The sequence below is a fragment of the Cyprinus carpio genome, chromosome A9 (assembly GCF_018340385.1).
Source record: "Cyprinus carpio isolate SPL01 chromosome A9, ASM1834038v1, whole genome shotgun sequence".
NCBI classification, from domain to species: domain Eukaryota; kingdom Metazoa; phylum Chordata; class Actinopteri; order Cypriniformes; family Cyprinidae; genus Cyprinus; species Cyprinus carpio.
The window spans coordinates 19,156,835-19,182,507 of NC_056580.1; the positions used below are offsets into that span (position 1 = coordinate 19,156,835).

Below are 25,673 nucleotides of genomic sequence, written 5' to 3' on the forward strand. Positions count from 1 at the left end.
GTGTGGACACTTATACTGTTATCATTATAGTTATCAAACAGTTATTGCTCTTTTTTGTTAATTGTTTTACCAATATGTTTATTGTCCTTTTCTTATTTTATAATCTCACATTAGCTAGGCATATAGTAACAAAATAGCCTATGGAGCACCAGAACAAGTACACAAGCATACACCCCTTCACTCACACATGTGCAATTAACACTTTTGGATGGAGTTTTGTTCAATGTCTACCCAAGCAGGTGTTGTTGTACAGAAATAATTTAGTGCTGAAGTCAGTTGGGCAGCCATATAGTACCATCTAAAATTGGGAACTTGAAGCCCTCCCCTTTCATAGGGCAGATGTAAGTAAAAGTGAAAGTGAAGTGACATACAGCCAAGTATGGTGACCCATACTCAGAATTCGTGCTCTGCATTTAACCCATCCAAAGTGCAAACACACAGCAGTGAACACACACACACCGTGAACACACACACACTGTGAACACACACCCGGAGCAGTGGGCAGCCATTTATGCTGCAGCGCCCCGGGAAGCAGTTGGGGGTTTGGTGCCTTGCTCAAGTGCACCTCAGTCGTGGTATTGCCGGCCCGAGACTCGAACCCACAACCTTAGTCAAACTCTCTAACCATTAGGCCACGACTTCCCCTATGTAAAGGAGAAGTCTATCTTTTCTATCATTCCAAATAAATTTAGCAATTAGTTTGTTAATTTTATCATAAAATATGTTTAGTAATGGCAATGGGAGTGTTTGAAAAAAGTATAAGAATTTGGGTAGAATAGACATTTTATTATATTAATTCATCCGATCATGGATATTGGTAAATTTGACGATTTTTTTTAATACATCAGTGGTTCTTTCCACTAGGGGATCATACTTTTTTGTACAGTTATTGTTTTTAGTGTGAACAGGCCTTTAGGGCCCAATGTCCTAAAGTGAAATAATATGACAACTGACTTGTGAGGGCATTTTATGTGTCCTCACTTGTTAAAAATATTTCAAAATATATATTTTTACATTTAAATCTAATGATTTGCACAGGTTTCTATGAGGGTTAGGTGTCAGGTCAGGACATAGAAAATATTATAAACCTGACGTATGAAACAGTGGAAGCCTAACAGTGTTCTCACTAATATACTGTAGTGAAAAAAACTGCTTTGTGAGGACTAAATATAAAAAATCAGCTCAGCATAAAAGTCATTACACCTATGGAAAGTCGTCTTAATGATGGATGTACCCTCATTTGCTTACTATCTACAATGAAATCGGACAAAGAAAAAAAAATCAACATTTATGAAAATTACATTTAAATTAATATCTCATTATATAAATTAAAAAAATATGTCTGTATGATTAAATTATCATTACCAAAAAAATAAGTTCTCTATATTGCAACTGACCTTAAATTCTTGCACTTAGTGAGAATGGTGTTGCGGAGGATGAGGTGCCTTAACATGTTTTACTAACAACTGAGAAGCCATGATGATTTAGCCCATTTTTGACTAAATGTACATAATCAGACTTTAATGAAGTACATTGTTAATCTAATATTTTTCTAAATGTGGAAAACTACCTGTTTTCCAGTTTTAACTGGAAAAAATGTAAAGAGATCTGCCTACCTTGTTGCTATTTTGAAGGTTCTGCCATAATTGTGCTTTCTGGGGAAGTCGTGGCCTAGTGGTTAGAGAGTTTGACTCCTAACCCTAAGGTTGTGGGTTTGAGTCTCGGGCCAGCAATACCACGACTGAGGTGCCCTTGAGCACCAAACCCCCAACTGCTCCCTGGGCGCTGCAGCACAAATGGCTGCCCACTCCTCCGTGTGTGGGTTCACGGTGTGTGTGTGGGTCACCATACTTGGCTGTATGTCACGTCACTGTCACTTTTTTTTTTTTTAATTCAAAAGACTTACAACTCAAACACCATGTAGAGCATCCCATCAGAGCTGTAGGTCTCCAGAAGCTCCACTATGTGAGGATGTTTCAGCATGTGGCAGATGCTCGCTTCCCTCTTCAGATCTACAGAAAGACAAAAAGGCTCATTTCAGTTTCAAATCAAGTCAAGTTTATTAAGATAGCTCTTCTTTTATAGTACATATTGCTTCATCCTTGAAGCCACTTACTACTCCTAATAAAGGACCAAAGATCATTTTCAGTTTAATCAAATTTTGTACAAAATAATATATTATTTTTAGCAACATTAAAAAAAAAACTTGTATGCAAAGATTTTATAACAATGCTAAATCCAAGCATGAGGAATGAAGTCATTTTATTTAGATGCTTAGGGCCTCATTCAGAAACATTCGGAAATATATGAGTAAATTCTGAGTAATTTATGCTAAAAGTCTCCTCCAGATTCACAAATACTTTGTAAAGGTCAGATTTGATAGTTAAATGTGTGTATGTTAATGAATTCCAATCATTCGTAAATAGGGCGCACATGCACGCGCATTCACAATTAGCATATTCCCCGCCTATGAATTACAGCTATGCAAATTATGTATCTAGGAATGGTGTGGAATCCTTTGGACTCAATTCTCAGGTTTGGCAAGTTATATTGGATAAATGCAATATAAGAGACTAAAAGGCTATAAGCCTAACAATAAATGAATAAATTAACATGTGTCCACCAGAGCGTTTTTGGCCAGCTGACATAATGCCTGGTGCTTTCCTGAAAACGACCAGCTAGTGGTGCTTGAGAAAGCTTTGGAGACACTGCATTTTTCTGGAGTGACGCATTGTTTGTTATGATATATTTACAGCAGTAACATGTTACGAGTATTTTATTTAGAAAAATATTACTGAATGTAAAAATGCAGTAACCAGCAACATTAACTTCTTCATTGTTGTGTTGTACAAGTATGATGGTTAGTCAGTGTAGTGTTTGTCCCGCCCCTCCTCCACTGTGATTGGACAGCTGTGTAAAAGGGACAGTGACGAGCTATGCGTTTTACCCGAAAATTAAAGAGTAAAAAAAAAAGAAACTTTAAATATCATTATAATACATAGTGCATAAAAATGCAGTGTCATCAGTTTGTACAAATCTGTGTAGACGACCCCACACACACACACACACACACACACACTGCTGCTCTTCTCATCTGTAATTAAAACTGCTGGCATTCAAGAATCACACAGCCCTAAGAAGACAGTAAAAACAGACGTTTAACAAACCAGATGTAATGTGTGAATCCACTCGAGTCTGGCCAAAAAAAAAAAAAAAAGTAAAAAGTGAAAAAGTATTCTGCATTTGTTAACCACATTGGCTTTACCAAGGCATGGGCTTCCTCATACCTCAGTCCACAGGTCTCTGTTTAACAGTCACACTTCTACGACTTCTTCTACGAGTTCCATATAGACTTTTTGGTGCCATGAGTGGTACGTGTGATTCACATATACATGCGTCACATATGGTTTGATCAGTGAATTACATGGTAAAAACTTTTTTTGTAAACCATTCAATACAAGGTAAAAAAAAAAAAAAAAAAAAAAGTCATTGACATGATTCTCAATTTTTGTCCAGATCAACTAATGTGTTAAAAAAAAAAAAAAAAATTCTGCCACATCAAAGTCATGCTGTGCAACCATTGCACAGACTATGAAACAGGAAATAACATAATAATGAGGACCTTCAAATACTTTTATGACAAGGTTAATAAATCTAGTAAAATATCAGATTATTGAACATTTTATGACAAATCCCCCGACCCCTCCAAACAATGTTTATGAATTAGTAATTCTTGATATTTGTAAGTAAGTAAATAAATAAATAAATCTTCCCATTATCACTGCCCCCCACCCCCACCCCCTCTTAACTTCTGAGGGATTTCTCAATAAATTCCACTATCAAACACTTGGAGAGGCTGTGGAGCTGCAAAAGCAACAAGTAAAAGACTAGCCCATGCTTTGTGTCACATTCCAAGCATGAAATTAGCATGTGATAGACATCTTTATTATATTTATCTATGGTATTTAAGCCTAAAACAGTGTACACTTGGCTCGACCACCTTGAAACAAATAACTGTATTTTGTTTGATAGAGACAGATCAGATAGAACAGGAAATCTGCAACTCAGCGTGTCGGATGTATGCTAACCACAAGGCCATGACTCGGAATAACAATAAGCATCACAACATGTTCATGCATATATAAGTACTTCACTCTTTTCTGAAACTTCTCTGACTTGTTTCATTAGCTGTGACCCAGTTGTCAAGTGTGGGAAAATACCTCTTACTGTATATCATTACAGATTAGTGAAGCTACATGGACTGGAGGAGATGTACAGTACAATACGGTCTGATGCATGAAGTTAGTTTGTTGCGATGCAAAAAAAACCACTGCAAACATTTAAATCAACATCTGCTGAAGAACCTCTTCTCCGTCAGCAAGAACAAAAAGTAACAGTCTATCTAAGAGAGCGAACATCAATCAGACCGACCAGCCCAGACGCTTGTTACTGATAAGCCATAAAACAGACACTCCCCTGAGTGATTTATGTAGACTACTGCATGGATCTTCTTTATCTAAACCACCACTCAGACATTGTAGATGAGATTTTAAGTTATAGGAGTCAATGGAGCAAAAGAACTTTTAACAGGGAAGAAATAAAGCCCATAAAATAAAGTGCTTTTATTACACTTGACATTAACTATGATCCACTAATGTTTGACAAACATTTCATCTTCATGAAAATATTTTGCTTGTAAACTGTGCTTGAACTATCATACTTTAAAATAACAAAATGTCAGACCAAGCAGCATTTATTCTAAATGAAACATTACTGATCAAAAGTTTGGGGTCAGTATAAATAAAAAAATAATTGCATCCAGATTAAACCGATCAAAAGTGGTGGCAAAGACATTTATAAGGTTTCAAAAAAGTTATATTTCCAAAAATTCTGAACTTTCTGAAAATTCAGCTTTGTCATCACAGGAAGAAAATACATTTTACAATATTAAAATAGAATACAATTCCTTCAAATGATTTCATAATATTACTGTTATTCTTGTGATAAATGCAGCCTTGGTGAGCATAAGAGACTTGAAAACATTTGAAAATATTAAAAAGTCCTACCAACCGACCACAAACATTTGGAAGGCAATGTGGATGTAAGTGAAGCTTAAATATCCAAATACTTCTTTAGGCTACTATTTTCATGTTCATAACAGTTTGTGAATGGCTCATCTCTAGACTGCAGTGTTTATTAAACTAAAGCTGTAGCAGTTCAGCAAAGTTGGTTTTATAATTTCCATTGTACTGAAGCTGAAAAATAATCTGAATGGTGCAGGTCATCATGTAGCACCTCTTCCGTCTGTTCCAGGTGTCTAAAGCCTGTATTTCAAGGGTGGGGAGCTCAGGGAATTATGGGAAAATCTGGGACACTCATGAGGAGAGGATGTGCGGCTTTAATATGATGCAGCAACAATCTGAGATGCAGCTTGATTATCAGAGGAGGAAAATCTTTGAAATCAGAGGATGAGATTTACTCACAGAGAAGAGGCAGCTTGTTTGGATGTTTGGCACAACATTCCCACCCAGTCTGGACACTCGCTACTCTATATCCAGCTTCCTCTTAGGGAGCCTCCCCAGGGATATTCCCAAGACTATCTGTCTAGAAGTGGCCAATTTCTCACATCACACTCAACGGCACATACATATGACACTCTCAGTGAAGCACAGAAGATTTTACGGTTTCACTGGTGAGGGCTAACTGAGCGATAAAACATGTCGGCTGGCTCCAGCAGTAAGGAGAGCAAGGGATGTGCTGACGGCAGACGTCCAGCACCTGAACAATCCCACTCATCTCTTCTGACAGATAAACACAGACACACTGCTTACCTTCTGCTGTTCCGCTGGACTCCGACTTGCTTTATCTTCCACTATGCACTCTGTGTGTGAGCACGTGTGTTGAAGAGATGGGTATTGCATCATGACAAACCCATGGTCTAGTAGTGGTTAGAACAAGCACCCTGACACACTAAACCAGTGTGCTAAAATATAGAAGAAGAATTAATATCTGGATCGCAACTTTCTCCTATTCCCTACTCTTCTCCCAATAATTTCCACTACATTGTCTACTACATACTATAAATTAGTGGTCCATCAATATACATTTTTTAATGCTGAAATGAAGCTGATATGCGTTTTTTTTTTTTTTAAGTACTTTTCTTGATACTTGATACTGTTCTGTAATTATATTATAGAGTACAGCATTTTTACCATCCAAAAAAAAAAAAAAAAAAAAAAAACTTAATTTAACAGTAACCACCCAGTAATTTATAATAAAATAAAATAAACAGCTCTATAGCAGCTGTTTCCATTTGCTTTCACTACAGGGAAAAATGCAGCCATTCAGGTTTGGAACAACATGGGGGTGAATAACTGATTACATTTTCTTTCTTTGGGATATACTCTTTTATTATGCATTTATCATCGTGCAGTCATGTCACATGTATAAAGCTACTAGAAGCGGTATGATGCAAAATCATGACACAGTTAGGCTGAAATAGCTTCAATGCTTTGTGTGATATCCAGTACAAAGTACCACATTTGTGGTGTAGTAGTGATCGGTGCTGACAGGTTAATTGGATGTTTGTAGTTTTTTTTTTTCTTCGACAGATTCATTCATGTCTGATGTATTTTTTACAACAGATTGTGCGCCAAAGATACTGTCTCGTTCAGCTATTCTGGGGGTATTCCATACACCAGGGAAAGATTTACTGCATATTAACCAGGGCTTGACAACAAGGACTGCGTGAAAGACACTCGGGACAGTTGACAAATTTGTCACTGGCTCGATCAGGCCACTCCTGTGTTGCTTCGAAAGTTTATCACTTGCACCTGTTTTTAACCTTGCTAATTTGAAAAATTCAGGTGATTTTAAAGCATTCAAGGAAGACGTGAAAGACAAACTTCATTCAGTACTTCCGCGCTGTGCTCTGTGAGAATAGCACACACACAGAGAGACGCATCTTCTTGCACGTGAACAGACAAATACATACAAAAGTATGTCAAAATACCCATCTTTGCGACTAACTTTGTAGCTTTATCAGTGATTAAACTATATTTAATTTATACAGAGGAGTACAAATGCACCGGTCGACCGGCCATTTTTTTGTTTTGTTTTATTTCAACCAATCTCTGTTCTGGGCTTGCGGACAAACTGCACTGCAATTATTTTCCAAAATGCTTTCTGTGTGGAAATATTACAAAGTGTATAAACTGCCATTCTCATTCAGCCTGTCTGCTGTTTTTCCTAAAGCATCAGTATATTTGTATCATTCAGTCTGTTTTTTGTTTGTGCTTTTTTTTGTAATTTTTTATTTTTTTTTTATTTAATTTGTGTTATTTTTTTTTTTTTTATGTTTGTTCTTATATTTGTTTGGCTAGTAGTTTCTGCTGTGGCATCAAAATTAGAATCAAGAACTGAAAAATTTTATTGGTGTCTAAAATTTTGGTGTCATATAAGACTATTTATTAGAATAAAAGATAGCAAAGGCCAAAACCAATGATAAAAGCAACTATTTAATTTTTTTTGTTAAAGGGAAATTTTTAATTTTTTTTGGGCAAGTAAAAATTTTAACCACTGGCCTGACCGGGCAAGTAGAAAAAAATCCTTAGCGTTGAACCCTGTTTACCATTTGAAAGTTTTGGAGAATGCATTTCTCTTTTAAGTGCATTAACATTTACATTGAATGTCCTCATGCTGCAATATGAGACAAAAAGGCACAGAAGAGAATATGGAAACAGTCACCCTGACATGGTAAATAAAGAAGACTGAGATGAAGGCAAACAATTGACCCATTTATAGAGCCGAGAATGAAAAAGATTAACATATATATATATATATATATATATATAATTGACCATATATATATATATATATATATATATATATACATTGACTGAAAAGTTCGGGACACGGCTACCACGTGAAACCAGACGGACTACAGCAAAGAGATCCCTTTCTCATTCTCTCCGCCAGTGAAACTGTGACCTACAACTCTTACTGCCTTCATCAGGGATGACAACGCGTGTGCGTGCTTCATGTGTGTGCGGCTGTACATTTAGAGAGTCTGTGAAACACAGGGTACCTACTGAAGAATGAGGACCATCACTCACACAGCGCCATAACTAATAAACGGGTGAAATATTCTCCCAATGACTCAGGCAATTTAAAACCACAAGAAAGACCTTCAATTCAATGGCAACCATGAAGCCTCTATCTCTTTCTCTCTTGCTCTATTGAGAATGAAATGTATGGCAATCTCTTTGAAAGCAGATGAGAGTTTTGAAGGTTGCAGAGAGTGCATGAGTGCAGATATTCCGCTCTGACCTACACCTCAGGATGAGGACTTCCATATCAATTGAAAAGGAAATAAACATCTATCAAGTGAAATTTATGACAAACTGAGACAAAAGTTTTGGGCTTTTTAATTAACAGCGGCTAAACACAGTTCAGATTTATGTTACTTTGCACTCTTGACATATGCTGTATGTACTATATTGCTGCCAATATAAAATTAAGCAACATTTTTAATGATTTTATGTGCTTTTATTTGGTCATTAGTTTTAAGACTCGTAAGACTTTTGTGATCCTCGCAACTTGTGAGAATGAGACTGTTAAGACAGATGAAATTTCAGTAGCAAATAGTCATTAGAATTGGTAATTTTGGTTCATGTGAATCAATTCAGACTGTTTAAGTGAACTGATTGAAAACAATGATTCAATTACTTGTATGCTATATGGCTCATAAATCAGAAGTGTTTTAGTATGTGGATAAAAATTGCTTACTGAATTACTTCACTGAAACTGACTTAACTGATTAACAAAAAAATATTAAAATGGGGGTAATTACAACATCCACAATGTTGCTTAATGTATTATTATTATTATTATTATTATATACACATAATATATACATATAAAATATCATATGAGTGTACATATTTTGTCACTATAAGAATATCATAAATCTGGAGCCCAATCAAACAATGAATACAACCAATGTATACCTGATGTTGTGATACATAGAGAAAGAGAGAGATACAGATAAATCATTTCTGCCAAAGAACATACAACTGCAAAGGCTATAAGTCCCAGCATGCTTTTTATAGCTTTACAATGTCTTCCAGGCAGCCATAAAAATGACATTAAAAAGCCACTTAAGGTGGATGGTGCTGCTGAACCTGAAGATTCAAAGAAGAAGAAAACACAGCAAAGATAATTACAGCCAATGAGATGAATGAAATGCCACTGTTTGCTCAGGCTGGCACACAGCATCCCACACCAGACACTATAGTTTATAATGACAGAGCTTTCCTTTCTATCAGAACCCAAAGATACTGAACCTAATCAAAGGAGTTATCAAAGAAACAGAGTAAAATAATCCGTAAGAGTGACAATGCAGAAACACAACACACAATAGTGCTGTTTGCCCTAGTGGTGGACCACAGAAGGGTGTTGATACCAGTGTAGAACATAAGTTCCCGTCAATGTATGTTTTACACACAGTTCCCTAAATGTGACATGAACAAAAGGACTACAACTGGCATTGAACACTGGCTGGGCAATGTATGGAATCTATATATTTCTATAGAATCAAAATGCTTAAAGCACAATATAAATCAAACAAGTCACGTTAAAAATAATCAAGGTACATTTTCTAACCTGTCTTCTGAGTACAATGAAAATTATATTTAATTTTTAATTTATATTAACTTTCTTTTATATGCAATAATTTAATTATGCATAATACATGCAAGAGACAGCATTATTTACCTACATTTATTTTAATAAATGAAAAATTACTCCAGAGCACATTTTTTACTGATGATGCAAACAAACTGTTGAATCTTTTGAATCAATTCACTAAAACTGACCATTTAATCTGATGCACAGAAACGATTTAAGGCTCATGAAACTACTCTAATGACTACTCTAGTCTGTGGGGAATTTAACATCCTTTTAAAAAGCACATTAAAATAATTACAATTTTCACAATGTTGCTTAATTTTATTGCTTTTTAATTTTACTGCAGCAAAAACATTGCTCATATGCCACTCACAAACTATTTAACACGCACCACTTCATAACCCTACCCATAAATCCTAATCCTTAATTTACAAGTCAAATATCCCTTAAAGCATAGGCAACTCATTTTGACGCAAACACATGGACCAATCAGCATGCAAAAAAAGAGGAATTAATGCATTGCATGTCTAGGTAACTTGCTGTATACTAAGTGCACCAAACAGGATCTGATGCTGCAAACCTCTAACATTTTTGCAAATCCACTAATGAGTTCTTTCTTAGAAGTGTTCATTGCATCAATCCATGATGGATTTTCCTGGGGGACAAATAAAAAACTGTGCAACTTGACTCTTGGAAAATGTGTAAAGTCAGCCAGTTGGATTGAAACTGCAGCCATGTCATTTTGCGTGTGAATGGACCGCAGGAGGTCTGTGAGTGTGCTGACTGCGGTGGAGACTAATTCCAAGCTAATAACTATGCTGGGCCATGTCTCCAGCACATGTGGCCTCTCTCTATCACACCAGCACTGTCACTAACCTGTGTAAACAGCGATCCATCAAACAGAGTATCAGAGAGCCACCTAACGCTGAGTTCCACTAACCAGCCTGATTGACACCTGAATAGGGATTTAACGATTCGATTCACGATTCACAATTTTGGTTTCACGATTCGATTAGATTCACAAATTTTTTTTTTTATAAACTGACTTTTTTGATTGTTTGTTTGAGATATTTGACAGAGTATGACATTTGTTTAGCATCTCAACCGATTTGAATCGTTACATATTTGAATCGATTTTCAACCGGCTCGCAGTTAATCGTTACATCCCTACACCTGAAGCATTTATAAAATAATATCCATCCTAGGACCACAAAAACCAAAGCACAGGCCCCACGCAAAGCTTTAGAGTCACTTACCACATGTCATACTCTGTCAAATATCTCAAACAAACAATCAAAAAAGTCAGTCAAGGACAGGAGCACAAATCAGTGATGGGGTAGGTAGGACATAAAGGCTATAGAGAGAAATGAAACAAGAAGTTAAACTGATGCTGTTGCTGAGGAAGAAGGCAGAAGGAGCCCTTCTGCTTTACACCCAGCTATTTCTTTGCTCTTTTAAAAAGAAGAGGACATGTGTCTTTCTGAAAGAGGAGTTTGAAGGTCCAAATGAATGTGTTTCTGAAACAGCCTGTTATCAAATGTATGGCAATCATCTGAAGCTTATTTCTAAATGATAGCCTACACACTTAAACCCACACTGTGTGGAGAGTGCTGACACATTTTGACACATTCCAGCACACCCAGTTAGTGTTTCTTCAACTAGTAGCATGTTTGGCCCTGTGAACTTTTGGGAAAAAATAGCTTAAAATACACTTTTCACTGTAAACTAGAGTATTTAGTGTATATGCATGCATCCCAGGAGAATTTTGTCATTCCTATCACATATTGTGTTTAGTAGTCTTCTGTGGTGGAAATTACACTTTTGGAATCTTTGAAAAGTCTTATTTTATAGCTATCATTCATTAATAGCGAATATAAATATTTAAATACTATTTATTTTAACATTTTTAAATGACACATTAATTACAATATTCAAATAAAACCATTCAGTTTCTCACAATACATGTCTCATATTTGATGTCAGTCATAATCTTTACTCTCTCTCTCTATCTCGTAATCTTTACTCTATCATCTCCTTGGTAAAAATAAAAAGTGTACTTAGTTCTAATGTAAACGATACCAAAGTTTAATACAATAAATAGTTAAATGGTTTGCAATTATTTCAATATTCATTTAGATAATCAAAATTGCAAAATATAATATATGTACAGCACTGATGATTTCTTACACACAAGCTCAGCCTGTGCATCATGTGAGCTCACACACTGGCATGGATTTCACATGACTTCCAGAGACAAATCATGAAGAGGCTGTTAACACGCTCACCCATTTTTTTATAGGGAGAGAGAGAAAGCTGCAGTCGGCATGTGATTCAGAGGTGCTGATGGATGGCAGGGACTCACTGCGTTTCCCCGCCAAGCAGCGTCTACATGCTCAGTGTGGCCTCCGCAGCTCACATGGCACCAAACGCAGCTGCTGACACACATTCAGTAAACACACACCTCCCATGATCTCTCAGTCTCTGATGAGTGTCATGATAGGGAGGCAAACAGCAGCAGGTTGAAGATGCTGAGGAGATATTGCATTTTAACACAGCCATTTACCATAGGTTCTGTCTCAATTTATGATATGAAGGGCACAGGAGACCTTAAAATCAATACAGTATCTTTTTTTATTTTTTTATTATTAAAGAAATAATGAAAATACATATTTCACATTTCTATGTCGGGTGCCAAGCTTCAGAATAATTTCAGAGTGACATACAGTAAAGAGGTGGGCTGCTCAATTCCAGTGATGTGTTGATGGCTGACTCAGCTCTGAGTAGACTCGCAGGTTTTTTGAAGGGGTCAATTCTTGACTAGGGGAAGAAAAGGTTTCCCAGTCTCTAGAAATGGTGTTTCGCTCTCAAGGCCCTTGAAAAATAAATTCCATATGGCATCAAATTAAAAAGAGATAGATAGATATACTGGACAGCTCAATACATGTTCCAAAATATATTGAGGGTTGTAATTGTGGGCCAGCGTTTTATACTCAGAGGTTTGCTTAAAATCCCTAAACCCAACCATGAGCTAAAAAGTTTCTCTCAGCAAACACCACTAATTACAACAAAATGACGTCTATAGGACAGCAAGAGAATGAGCAAAATGTACTGTAATAATCTAACATCAACGAGACAGAGGCTAAAATGAGAATATCCAATTAAAAACCAGTTAGGATGCGGGTACATATGGCCTAATCTTCAAGGCATAATAAATGAGATGATCACCAGCAGAGGCCTAGAAAGTGTTCCTTCCCTCTCTGCCGTATCCTCTGGCTCTATCTCTAATTCTTTAGTGGCAGGTTGGCTGATTTCAGCAGGCTGTTGAACAGCCTAATTGTCCTCTAAATGTTGTAATAATTACAGCGCAAGTGCACAAGTCCACCTCACCACTGGCAGGGGTTACAGATGCATGGCTTTAGCACCCTGTACTACAGATATATCTGCTTCAGTCCTGCACTTTTATGGTATAACTATATAAATATAAATATAAACATACAGACACACATGTGGAGGGAATGAGCATTATTTGAGAATGTTTCAAAGAGTATTTAGTGTTTGAACAGAAGCAGGAACACCTGACCTGCCCAGAATGTGACACCAACCAGGATGTAAATGATGTATACATATTAAACCATAGACTACCTTGAAGAGATCTTTGCATAACATGTCTGTGTAAAGTCCTGTAAAACAAGGCTGGCCTATTAGTACTCTTGAAAAAAGAAACAACTTTTAAAAGTTGCAAAATCCTTCTGAAGAGAAAGAAGGAAAAAAGGTAGAATTTTGAGATCTTGGAAAACAGAGATTGAAATAAACCGTACTGATCTGATATAGAGGAAAACAGTTCACCCATGCTAACAACCTCTGCATCTGCAGCTTTCTGAGGGAATCATTTCATGATTTGGTGACTTTATAAAAATGTTGCGAAGAAGCAAACATGAAAAGCAACAGAGACTTTCAAATTTTAATTGTGGATTTCCCACAGGCTGTTTTGAGGCTTTCCTCTCTGTAAATATCCAGAATGGAACTGCTTTGAAAAGCATACATAAAACACTCTCTTTTCCAAAAATAGCATTAAATAAATTGCGTAGTTAAACAAAAAGGTAGCAGTAACCTCAAAACAACCTCTTGTTGCAAAAGACACTGCTGGAGCCCTGCAGTGGTGGTGATGATGATGAAAATGGTTACAACATTTAACATTCGGCTGTTTGCATGTGCTATGGTGGAGACTTTAGAACCTCTCACAGGGAAGAAATAAGAGAGCCTATCTCTCTGATAGATTTCTTCTTTTTAGGACCACACTAAAGTATGATTGTGGCCCTCTGCATGACCACACATTTGCTGGAAAAAAAAAGAAAGAAAAAAACATGAATGACAGGGTTACAGAATGGCCAGAATTCCTACAGAGAGAGTTTTTCAGCCACCACTCTCAAATGTGAGGTGTTATCTATAATTCTGAAAGCTGGAGGATGAAAGACATTTCATTCAGTCCTGTAGTAGACGGAATAAGAATGACTCCAAAAGTTCAGGGCACTCGGCAAAGACGCAATAAAGCTTGGTGTTTCTTTTTCAAGGAATAAAGTACAAAAACAGATTTTTTTTTTTTAAATTGCAAGATTATAAACAATATAACATAATAATATATACTATAAATGTATTCAAAAGATATTTTTAAATACACTACAGTGTGAAATATTTAAAAATATTCTCTTTTTGAATACATTTATAATATACTTTTATATTGTTATAATATATTCAAAAAGCCAAATTAAGAAAGTATGTATCAAAGGGAAGCTGAAGTGCCCTTTAGCGATGAGCTTCAGAGTAGTAATTTAAAATGACAGATGTGAATATATGCCAGGCACATTTGTTGTCATTTTTGTGATGCCACAAGGCGACTTGTCAAGTAAGACTTTATTCTGAATCAACATCCTAATCAACTTATAAAACAATCAGATTTCAAACTTAGTCTTGCTATAATGTATTGCATTAGCCATAAATAACCACCATGTACGTAAATGCTTTTCGACATATTTATTCACACACTTAAGCAGTGCTTTCATTTTAAGAAAACCTCAATCTGTCTTTCAGAAACTAAAACCACACTGAATATAATCTTTCGGTTCATTTCTGAGAATCTGTCTCATCTGAGCTTAGTGGCTTTCTTAAGTATTGTGCTTTACGGTAAGTGCTACAATGCTATGTGAAAGCATCTGTACTTCAGTGTATCGATGTCCTAAGTGCGGCTATAATAAAACACTGGTCTCGCACAAACAAAAAGTGTGTGCGTTTATAGGCCCTAAACACAGAATGGGTTATATAGAGTTTGGAGAAGATTTGTCACAGATGGCTGGCAGCTGGCACAATGAACTTAAGGTGTAGTTTCCCCCAACTGATGTCTAGACGACACAAAATGATCAGCTTTGGGATGTGCCAACAGTAGTACAGCATTTCATACAGATTTATGTATACAGGTAATACTACAAATATGCACAGATACTACAAAAGCCAGTGGCACTTCTTTGTTATTCACCACCTGTTATTCATTGTACAGTAGAGGGGGGGAAAAAACAACAGCAACTCAACAAAACCCCACTCCCACAAAACCCCCATATACAGTACTGTATTATCTTATTAATAAGCAAAAAGGAGCTAGTGGGTATAGAAAAGAATCACCCTCTTTAAAATAATAACATTTTGTTTCTTTACAGCCTGAAATGAAGACGGATACATTTTTTGTTTTCAGAATCACTGAGTTGGAAAAAGGATCACAGCCTTCCTAAAAATGACTTGTAAACTCAATCAGTTGTGGATAATCACCTTCTCAATGGAACAAAAAGCCACCTTTCAACTGTCATTCTTTTCTATACCCACTGTACATTTACATTTCAAGTCAGCAGAAATCTTAGACAGGTCATGTAAGAAATAAGAGTAAGAAGTGGAAAAAATGCCAAGTATCTCAAAATCATAGAGCAGAAAATAGAGAAATAGAGCAGAACCTCTAGCTGAAGTGCCACGCAGAGCAAGAGTCAGTAATGTCACTTAATTATGGGAAGTGTTACTTGTCTACAGGGCTCATTACCAGGCTGTGCACTCCTGCTGATTTTTCAGATTACACTGAGATTCCACAGGTCTGGATGTAATGATTGTGATGATAATGAAAGCCAAGGTTTTTCAATGGTACAAAAAGCGACCGACATCAAAATCTTTCTAATAAAAATAATAAAAATGTATAATGGTTTCCACAAAAAACATTTAGCCGCACAATTATTTTCAACATTGATAATAATAATACATATTTTTTGAACACCAAACCAGCATGTCAGAATGATTTCTGAAGGATCATGTGACACTAAAGACTTGAGTAATGGTTGCTGAAAAATCAGCTTTGCCATCACAGGAATAATTTACATTTAAAAATATATTAAAACAGAAAACAGAAAAGTTATAATAACAAATAAACACAGGTGAGCATAACAGACTCATTTTAAAAACATTTAAAAGGAGCTTAAAAACCCCACATTTTTGAACTGTAGTGGAAACCTAAGTCCGCAATATGTGATATTACGTAACAGGACATTGTGCTGGGTAGCCTCAGCCACATTTAAATCTCAGAGGTCTGAAAGCAACCATTGTTACTCCAGTTAAGCAATTAAACATTATATTTGCTCTGACTGGCAGTTATTGTGGAGCACTGTTGCTTCTACAGTAGTATGGAAAGACGAGTTACCTTCTGTTACAAAATTGTTAAGTCATGCCTGGTTAATGAACACGAAAACTACACATTTCAGTTACAGAAAAAGAAAAAAAACACTAAGACATTTGTTGTTTCTAGGTAGAAAATTGGTGTGTTTTATGGTGTTTGAACCTAGGATTTTTGATGCTCTCTGTTCCATATCTCCCTGAAAGTATATGATGAACTTAAAAGTTACAGAAATGGAAGCTTGAATCCTACAGATGTTTCACTCGATAAGAGTATTTGTCACAATGTTAGAGGCGATGGTGGGTGTGGGTGTTCTTGTGTATATGGTTTATGAGGACACAACATAAACATGGTTTATGAGGACACTTCCTGTGTCCCTGTAAACCAAATAGCTCAAGAACATACTAAATGGTGTTTTTTTATATTAGAAACTTGCCAGTAGTTTGTGTGAGGGGTAGGTTTTAGGGTAAGGGGATAGAATATACAGTTTGTACAGTATAAAAACCATTACGCCTATGGAGAGTCCCTGTAAACCACATAAGCAAGAGAGAGTGTGTGTGTGTGTGGGGGGGGGGGGGACTGCAAATAAAATACAAGTCAAAAGTTCATTGAGTTGATTCTAACCTGAGCTCAGAGAGGAATATACATCTGAAAGGTAATACAGTGACAAAAGTCAGAGATACTGTAGCATTTTAATCACTGAGTCTCATGAGTTTTACAGTAGATTCTGAAATACCAGCATGAGTGTATTCTCTCCCACATAGGAGGAAGACAGATGGGAGGTGGGCAGAGTGTTTGCCGAGACTGCGAAACTCAGGAGAGATGAGACAGAGGTTTAGCAGTGGACTGAGATAACACAAAGCCCTGAGTAAAGATCTCTTTCTCACATGCACGTGACCTTAACATCCTACCCAAGAAATTCTCTCCTTCAGAGAACTGACACTGAAACTGTTCAGCTACTGTATGTTTCCATGCTTACACACACCCTCAATGAGGAAGTACAGTGAATCTGTCGGTCTCAAGGGAGACTTGTAGACTCCGACCTCTGTACAGATTCAGTCTATTTATGTTTGTGTGCTACTCCTGTCCTTATTTAGACAAGCTTCTCATTGATCTGTTGCCAAAACAGGAAGTTGAAACGTGACAGGAAAATGCGAGTGAGAGGCAGTCGTTTAGTCACATCTAAATCAGTAAGTGCAATCTAAACAGAAGAGGATTACATTATGAGGAGGGAAACAATCCTCAGGTGTGAAATCCTCTACACACAGCTGTTTTGAGTAGACTAGTGGGACTAGAACTAATACAGCATGGCACAAAGACAAAAAACTATATATTAAACCAAAGGAGGCAAAGCTGGATTTTCAGCAGCTATATAAAAAATAAAAATCTGCATCATTATATCATTATCTGTTTTTTTTTTTTTTAAAAACACATAGCTGGTCACGTAGATGATTTGAAAAACATCTAGCTTAAGCTACACACACGCAGATCAAGACACACATCGAAAACACAAGCGTACTGCTATTAAAGTCTCCCTACTCCCTGAAATCTGTGATCACACAGAGCACATTACACAAAGTCAGGTCTTCAAGGTTACTCTATCACACTTTAATGTACTTTACTGTATGATCAGCAGGCCTATCCACAATCTCAGCAAAACACATATGCTGCCCACTCATGGCATTATGTATATACTGTATGTTACAGCCAAGTAGCACTTCTTCTACTGTACTTTCATATCAACAAACAGCTGTATTAGTTACTGTAACCACAAATGTTTAGGAGGTGAGCTGATGGTGTAGACTGATATTTTGCATTAAAACATATATTTCCTCTCCAATAGTCCTGATTAGAGAGTGGTTGATTAAATCAACAGAAACCCAGACATTCGGTTTGGTTTCATTTCCAGCTGTATGTAATGAATTCAATGCTTATTCATGAGAAAACGCTGAATATGTATTCTGAGCTCTGGAAAGGTCACAGCTGATGGATATTCTACACAATCATCACCCAAAGAGGAAAATGAGTGTTTTACCTTCTGTACTGAGGCCGGGACTGGAGGTGAATTTGGCCACATCCACAATCTTCACGGCAAACTGTTGGCCTGTCTCCCTGTTGATGCATCTTCGTACAACACTAAACGGCCCCCTGGAAAATATACAAACAGTTACATTAGAGTCCTGCACATGTTGGGTTTTTCAGTGGCTAATGCTGAAATCGATAAAGACAGGATGAACAATGGCCAATATAATGCTGACATATGTTGCTCTTTAATGAAGGTAAATGAGATGTACAAATCTTTAAATTGTTGAAATAAACACTTATTTTATACATTTACTCAAAATTAAAAATGAAATAAAACAGGTAGCATGTTTAGGGATCATAACAATGATGATGATCCCTAAAAAGTTAAAATGTTGGTTGAGAATTTAGTCTGATTTATCAGTCAATGACTGGTGATCATATCTTTTATACAGAGGCCAGCAGCAATAAACAACCTAGTCCACGAATGGGCAAATAACTATAATCGTCAGTAAAAATTCAGATCTTTCCCAACAGAACAAAAATCACAATCGAACATAACAACATACACACTTTGACCTCCACACTGATAGTGATTTAAAGCTAGAAAAAGTACCCAATATTAATTTATACATTTATTAAAACTGACATACGCCTCATATGGAAACTTTTTTTGGGGGAAAGTGAGATTAGAGCCATACATGACTCGATAAACACAAGTTGAGTATCAGCAGCTAAAGTAAAAAGCCTGGCCTCTGTCTAGGAATGAAGGAATGCTCACATCAGCAACGAGATTGATGGGAATGTTCTGTGCGGACTGAGTGTTTAAGGAACAGCAGGGAGTTAGAGAGGCTGGCTTTCTGTGAACAACTGTGATCTGATTTCCCAAAGCCTTTAACCCGTCTCAGCATGAGTTGAACCCTTTCTGTGTGAGCATGAGTGTTTCTGCAGGCCTGAAGAAAGATGGCAGCAGAGAGACCTCTGGAGCAAATATCTCTTGTTTGTGTGCAATGGGTTGATGTCAACAGGTCTGTTTTTGTTTCTGTCCTATAGATTAAGATGATGTACAGTTTACAGTCAGATGGTCAGTCATTCCCCCTCAAAAAAAAAAAACACAGATAGTCTGACTGTACATTATCCCATTTATATATGCATAATTAGCAATTAATACATAAATGGACATGAAAATTAAACAAATTTATTTCAAAAGAGAGGAACATTGTAATTCTCATAATATGCTAATAAAGTAAAAATAAAATAAATTGTACACAAATTAATTCAATTTACATTATTAACTTTATCCAAATGTAAATATATAGCTCAGTGTGGCCACATTTTCAGTCTTGACATTTATTCTCTATATTACTACTGGCAAGTCAATAAGAAATTTTCACCCTCCTAGTCAGGTACGCAAGTTACATTTCATTACAGACGCCCCAGTTCACTCTGACCCACAGGTATCCAGATATAAAAATAGACAGATTTTATGAAATATGTGTTGTCAGAACCTCTCTGTACAGTTCCCAGGTCAGTGCTCCGCAGAGAACACTTTCAGGCTGGCTGCTGTCTTCCTGTCATCCGAGTTCTCTGGCTGAACTGTTAATGAACTGCAGGTGCAGTGAACATGTGGAGGACAGAGTTTAAGGGAGGAATGTTTTGGAGAGCAGCAGTGCTACATTGTGTCTAAAACTGCAGACTGAAAAAATGTCTTTACTTTCACTTTAGGTCAATTTAATGCACCCTTACTGAATAAAACCATTAATTTCTTTAAGGAGACCCCAATTTTTTGAACAGCAGTGTGTGTGTGTGTGTGTGTTTGTGTGTGTGTGTGTGTGTATATGCTTCCAGCAAATGACAGAAGGCAGAATTTTTCAGACAGCACTGTAAGCCTGGATTTTGTATCTAGTTAAATAATTCAATTAAAATATACTTAAATATTTAAGTTTAGCTGCATTACTTATAAGATATAAGTAGATTTTACTAATTTTATTAACATATTTGAACCTGTGAATAAATTTAATTTAAATTAACTCATATTATTAAGTTTATCTCTTGACCACGCCTCGCCCACAATTGTGCTGCGAGTCAACGATGCCATTTGGTCATTGTTATTGTGTGTGAGATCAAGAATGAGGATGTGAATAAGAAGCTGGAAATTTTGTTTTAGTTAGTTCTATGGATGTTATTTTCTGCCATTAGCTTTCATAGTGTCTTTCTTTCCCTCGAGAGACTGTCTTGGATTGACAAAAATTGTTGTTTGTCTAAACGACGGGACATTTCTTATCTGTTAGCTAGCTAATGTTAGCTTTCTCACTCGCGCTTGAACCCCTGACCAATGACTGAGTTTTATTTAGTCTTTTCCGTTTTATGATTATTTTTTCAGAGCTATTGTTTGTGAGGCGTGCAAATGTTTTACTCATACAGCTGCCGTGCTTCCAGCGGAGGAAAGAAGATGGTGGCACTAATATGGTGAGGAACTTTACAATAATTCAATGACCACATCTAATTAAGACATGGCTATTGTTTGAAAAAATAAGTTTAAGTTAATTAAAGGTATAAATACAAAAACGAAGGAATATACTTCTGTTCTATCTAGGATCAGAACCCTATGAACGACTGTCTTGTTTTGGAAGGAAGAAAAAATGGAAGAGATGCTTTGGAAGTGTAAGAAAATTATGGTAGTTATACAAGAACAGAACAATCCCCTTGTTCACATCAGGCATGTACATACGTTTAAATCCTGTTATGCAAAAAAATGTACACTTATGCCTCCTTAACACCAAAACTCCAGATCAGCTGTATGTCATGTGGGTTGAGACCTGGATGATGGATGATGATCACTTTATTTACTGGCACACTGCACAATTAAAAGTAAATCCTAAAGTCAGGTGGCCTTAACTTTAATGTTTGTTCTTCACAGAAATGTTGTCAACCACAAGCCTGACATCACTCTGAATGGGACTTCAAAGGCCAACTCTTTTTACAGTAAACCAGGTATGTACAGTATAGATGCATTCATGTTGTAATTGCCATAATTACAAGATTCCAACTTGGAAGAAGCATTCATGTCCTTGTAGAACTCATAATTACTATCTGTAATCTGGAAATTTTCTGAGAGATTCTACTTGTATCACATGACTGTAGTGACTGCTGCACATTAATTTAGGTGTTGATAGTGTTGCCATAGAAACGCACAGTTCCCAGTCCAAAGACATGAACAGCTCCAAGTAGAACATGGTGTGAACACAGCATATGATCTTGAGTATTTGACAACAGCATTATCTAACTGACTTCTTCCTCTGTTAGGATGCAGCTGACAAGACAGACTCAGCGTTGATCAAGCAAGTCCACATCTAAACCCATCTAGAGTGGGGAATCACCTTGGAAGAAAGTTTGGTAATGGATAAACTGACCAATCTCAGGCCTTCTATGTCCATTTTTCAGAGTTATTTATGCCCTGCACATGGACTACCATAAGTGTATGAAAAACACTTTATATTTTATTCAGCAGGTAATGCTCAACCTCTGACAAGGTGAGCTGGCACCTAAAATTCAGTACTGCCAATATTGTGAACTCAGAGTGGAAACAAACTATATAGTATAGTTGATTTGTTAAACTGTGTTTTCATGTTTTATGGGGAAATGTTTTCGGGATATAAAAAATTAATGTTTTGTTGTGTTTTCAATTTAACATTTGGAACTGAATTGAATTGAAATAAAACAGCTCTAGCTAAGTGCACAGATCAGGCCTCTCTCATTCACTCAAATTTACACAATTGAAATTTAAAAAGCACACAAACACACAGACTGTTGTTGAGTTTTGTCTTAAGAGTCAAGAGTAAATGAGTTTTTAAGCAGAGCTTTTGCTAAGATTTACAAAAGCAATAAGCCACAAGGTTAAAAGGTATTGTTTGGCATGTCAGAATGAATGGGTACACCATCGGTCTTGCAGCTTATAGCTTTTGAAAAAACAACAAGACCATCCATCATAACAGTAACAATAAAGGATTTATAACAACAAATCTCCACCAAGTGATGCAGAGAAATAACCTAAATCAAAAATCAGCTCATTATAAAAACATTTTGATCATCTTTTTGATGTAGCTAAACAGACATGGACACACTGAACAAGCCTCCAACAAGCCAATTAAACCAGGGAGCTTGAAAAAGCTCATTGACTAACCTAAAGGAAATAACCTCATGTCCTTTGTGACTTACGCTAGTCTGCTGACCTTCAAGAAACAAGCAGACACTTCTTAATAAATAAAGAGATCTGCATTTAAAACACAAGGCTATTCTGATTCAGCTTTAAAATTGTAATGCTGGCAAACTGAAGAAAGAATGCAAATTGAAGAAGTGGTTGAGAGCTTATTATTATCACTGTATCTTGCTTATACGGGTACGAGAGGGGCTGTGTTTTCCCCAACACAAACTGCCAGAGCAGATGGTGTGAAGCGCAAAGCTGCTTATTGGCAGAGAGTCGAGGTGTAGCCAAGCGTGGCTCAGAGCTGGACTCTCGGCCATGCTAAACTGCTGGAACTGTGGATACATGACACTCAGAAGCACTATAACATCTGAATGGGCTTTATCTACTCAATCTGTCATGGTCCTCAGGTTGTTTTTGGCATAAAGCTTCCCTAAACATTACATAAATGACATTATGTATTAACAAAAATCCCAAATGTAAAAAACAATCAGTCTGTCTATTTAAGACATCAAGTGGTATCCATTTATCTGCACTGTTGGAGTCCTGACATAGTTGTGGTGTAGTATGTCCACTGACAGGTTAAACACACTTCCTTTTGTAGAGGGAAAAAAAGGCCCAGTCTCTACATTTTCTTTCCAACTAAGATCTGAACAATCAAATGTTTCAAAGTTCATCAAACTCTTTCCAGAGACTCATCTTGACAGCCATAATACCTCATAAAAGTAAGAAAAAAGTATGATGCTATTTTCTTCTCATCTTGTCTCTGTATAATGCATATTAAAGAAGTGTTTATAAGCGCTGTGCTGCTTTGTTTACAGCGATAACCAAGGAAAAGTGCCACCTGCTGTCAGAGAGTGAATTTACATCTCATTTATCCCATCTGCCATTTTTGTTTTGTTCGGATATGTTTTATATTATATAGTTTCACAAATCTAAAGTCAGACCATTCTGTTTTGGTTACACTTTATTTCGATAGTCCACTTTAGACAAACTACTAACTATAATAACAACTATAAGTAACTTTGTAACTACATGTCAACTAATTCTTATTAATTTGCAACTACATGTCTACTATCTCTCAGATTAGACTGTTAGGGTAGGTTTAGGGATAGTGTTAGGGGTAGGTTTAGGGTTAGTATAAGTTGACAATAAGTTAACGAAGAAAGTGTTAGAAGATATTAAGCAGACTGTCTACTAATACTCTACTAACTGCTAGTTGACATGTAGTTGCAAAGTTACTAACTGTTAGTAGATTTGTCTAAAGTGGACTATCGAAATAAAGTGTCATGTGGGCATGTACAGTATGCAGCATCTTTGTTTGAATTGTGATTAAAATGCAGAGGTTGCCCCTAATTTTAAATGGAAAGCACAGGCAAAGCCTTAGTTTGTTTATATGAAGAAATTTCTTAAGAGTTATTTATTTGATTTGGGATTTGTTTTAAAATTTTAATTGAGTTTTGTTCTTTGGCATTTAAATTTCACAAAGAAATGAGCAGCATTTTGTTTGAGAAATAATAAAAGGACACCTTTTCATTTATTTGTCTTAAATCTCATTTTGTTAAAAATAAATAAAACAAAAAACTAGGGATGCATGATATTATCGGAATGCTATTGAAATCGGACAATAATGGCTTAAAATGCAAATATCGGCATTGGCCCGTTATGAAAAATTATGCCGATATGCCTTGCCGATAAGACGAGTAACTCACATGTGCTCATAATGTGATAGGGATAAGATCACATAAGCAGTGTGGTCATTCTTGAAGCAACATTTGCCTGAACAGTGATTACATTCACTGTTTTGAGCATTTAATTTGAGAAAGGAAGTACAGAATGAGGCATCCAGTGTGCAATAGAGTCAACAGTTACTAGCGTGTGCAGCAGTAGCAGCTGCAGCTTCCCCGGGGTCCTAATGCCTGTCCGGTGGTGCGTTTTATTTACTTAGGGGGCGCTGTTGGCCTACTTGTAATAAAATAAAAGTAAAATACACAAATAACATTAAGATTGTGTTTCTGATTAAATAAAGCAGCAATTGATGTCAAAATCACGAGTATGGTTTGATTTAAAGGTCAGAAGTATAGCTTACATAAATAAAAATCACAAACAAGAAACTATTCATTAATGTGTAATATATATGTATTTTCAAACGGATTATGAAAATTTTAATACAATTAACTCTAAAAGAACTCTTTTGCTTTAGACCATCTACAAATGTTAAATATTCAAATAAAATGTTAAGGATTGCTTTATAGTTGCCTGATAGTTATTTTTAAAGCTTTCAATGTACTCTCATTATAAAAGAACTTCATTGTTTATTTAATTCTTAAAAGTTTTTGTTAAAAACTAACAAAAATGAAAAATAATTTGTTTATAATCGCTGTACAAGAAAGACTTTATCAGTATAGGCATCGGCTATTGGCCAAAATTAGTTGAGAAAATTGTGTCGTGAAACGTATTGCATCGTCATTTCATTGAATCCTTAATTTTATGTAATTCAGCAGACTGACAAATAAATGGAGATATCTTGGTCAACTCACCTTTATTTATATATCAATTAATATAATAGCAGTTGTTTTAAATTATCTGTACAGTATTAGGGAAGTAACAGAAGCAGCAGTGACAACTTCATCAAACATCAACCCAACAACAAATCCAAATTATGCTTAAGTAGCTCTAATAAAGACAATCTTAGTGCCGGTAACAAGTACAGTAATACATGGTTTAATTACTTTATACTACCGATGTCGTAACAATACAAAGCTGGTTGAAAATCACTTAACATTTAATTAATTTAATCTTCTAGTAATTCCAAGAAAAATAGTGAGAAAAAATAGCATCTTACACAACTTAAAGGGATAGTCAAAAATGAAAATTCTGTCATCAGTTACTTACCCTCATGTTTAAACCTGTATACTTTTTCTTCTGTGGAACAAAACATAAGATATTTTAAAAAACGTTGGTAACAAAACTTTCTCGGTTCCCACTGACTTCCATAGTATTTTTATCCATACAATGGATGTTAATGGGAACTTAAGTTTATTTTTTATTTTTTTTACA

At 36.1% G+C, this 25,673-nt stretch overlaps 1 protein-coding gene across 17 annotated transcripts in view; it reads right to left on the reverse strand.

Annotated features, from left to right (window-relative positions):
- The window catches only part of caska (calcium/calmodulin-dependent serine protein kinase a), a 158,795-nt gene that overhangs the window by 50,629 nt on the left and 82,493 nt on the right, over nucleotides 1–25,673 (reverse strand). For all 17 annotated transcript variants that reach the window (XM_042763975.1, XM_042763973.1, XM_042763965.1 and 14 more), the window contains exons 2-3: nucleotides 18,423–18,535; nucleotides 1,907–2,012 (exon numbers count right to left, since the gene is read on the reverse strand). In XM_042763975.1, coding sequence (XP_042619909.1) covers nucleotides 1,907–2,012; nucleotides 18,423–18,535 — 219 coding nt within the window. The remainder of the gene's footprint in view (nucleotides 1–1,906; nucleotides 2,013–18,422; nucleotides 18,536–25,673) is intronic.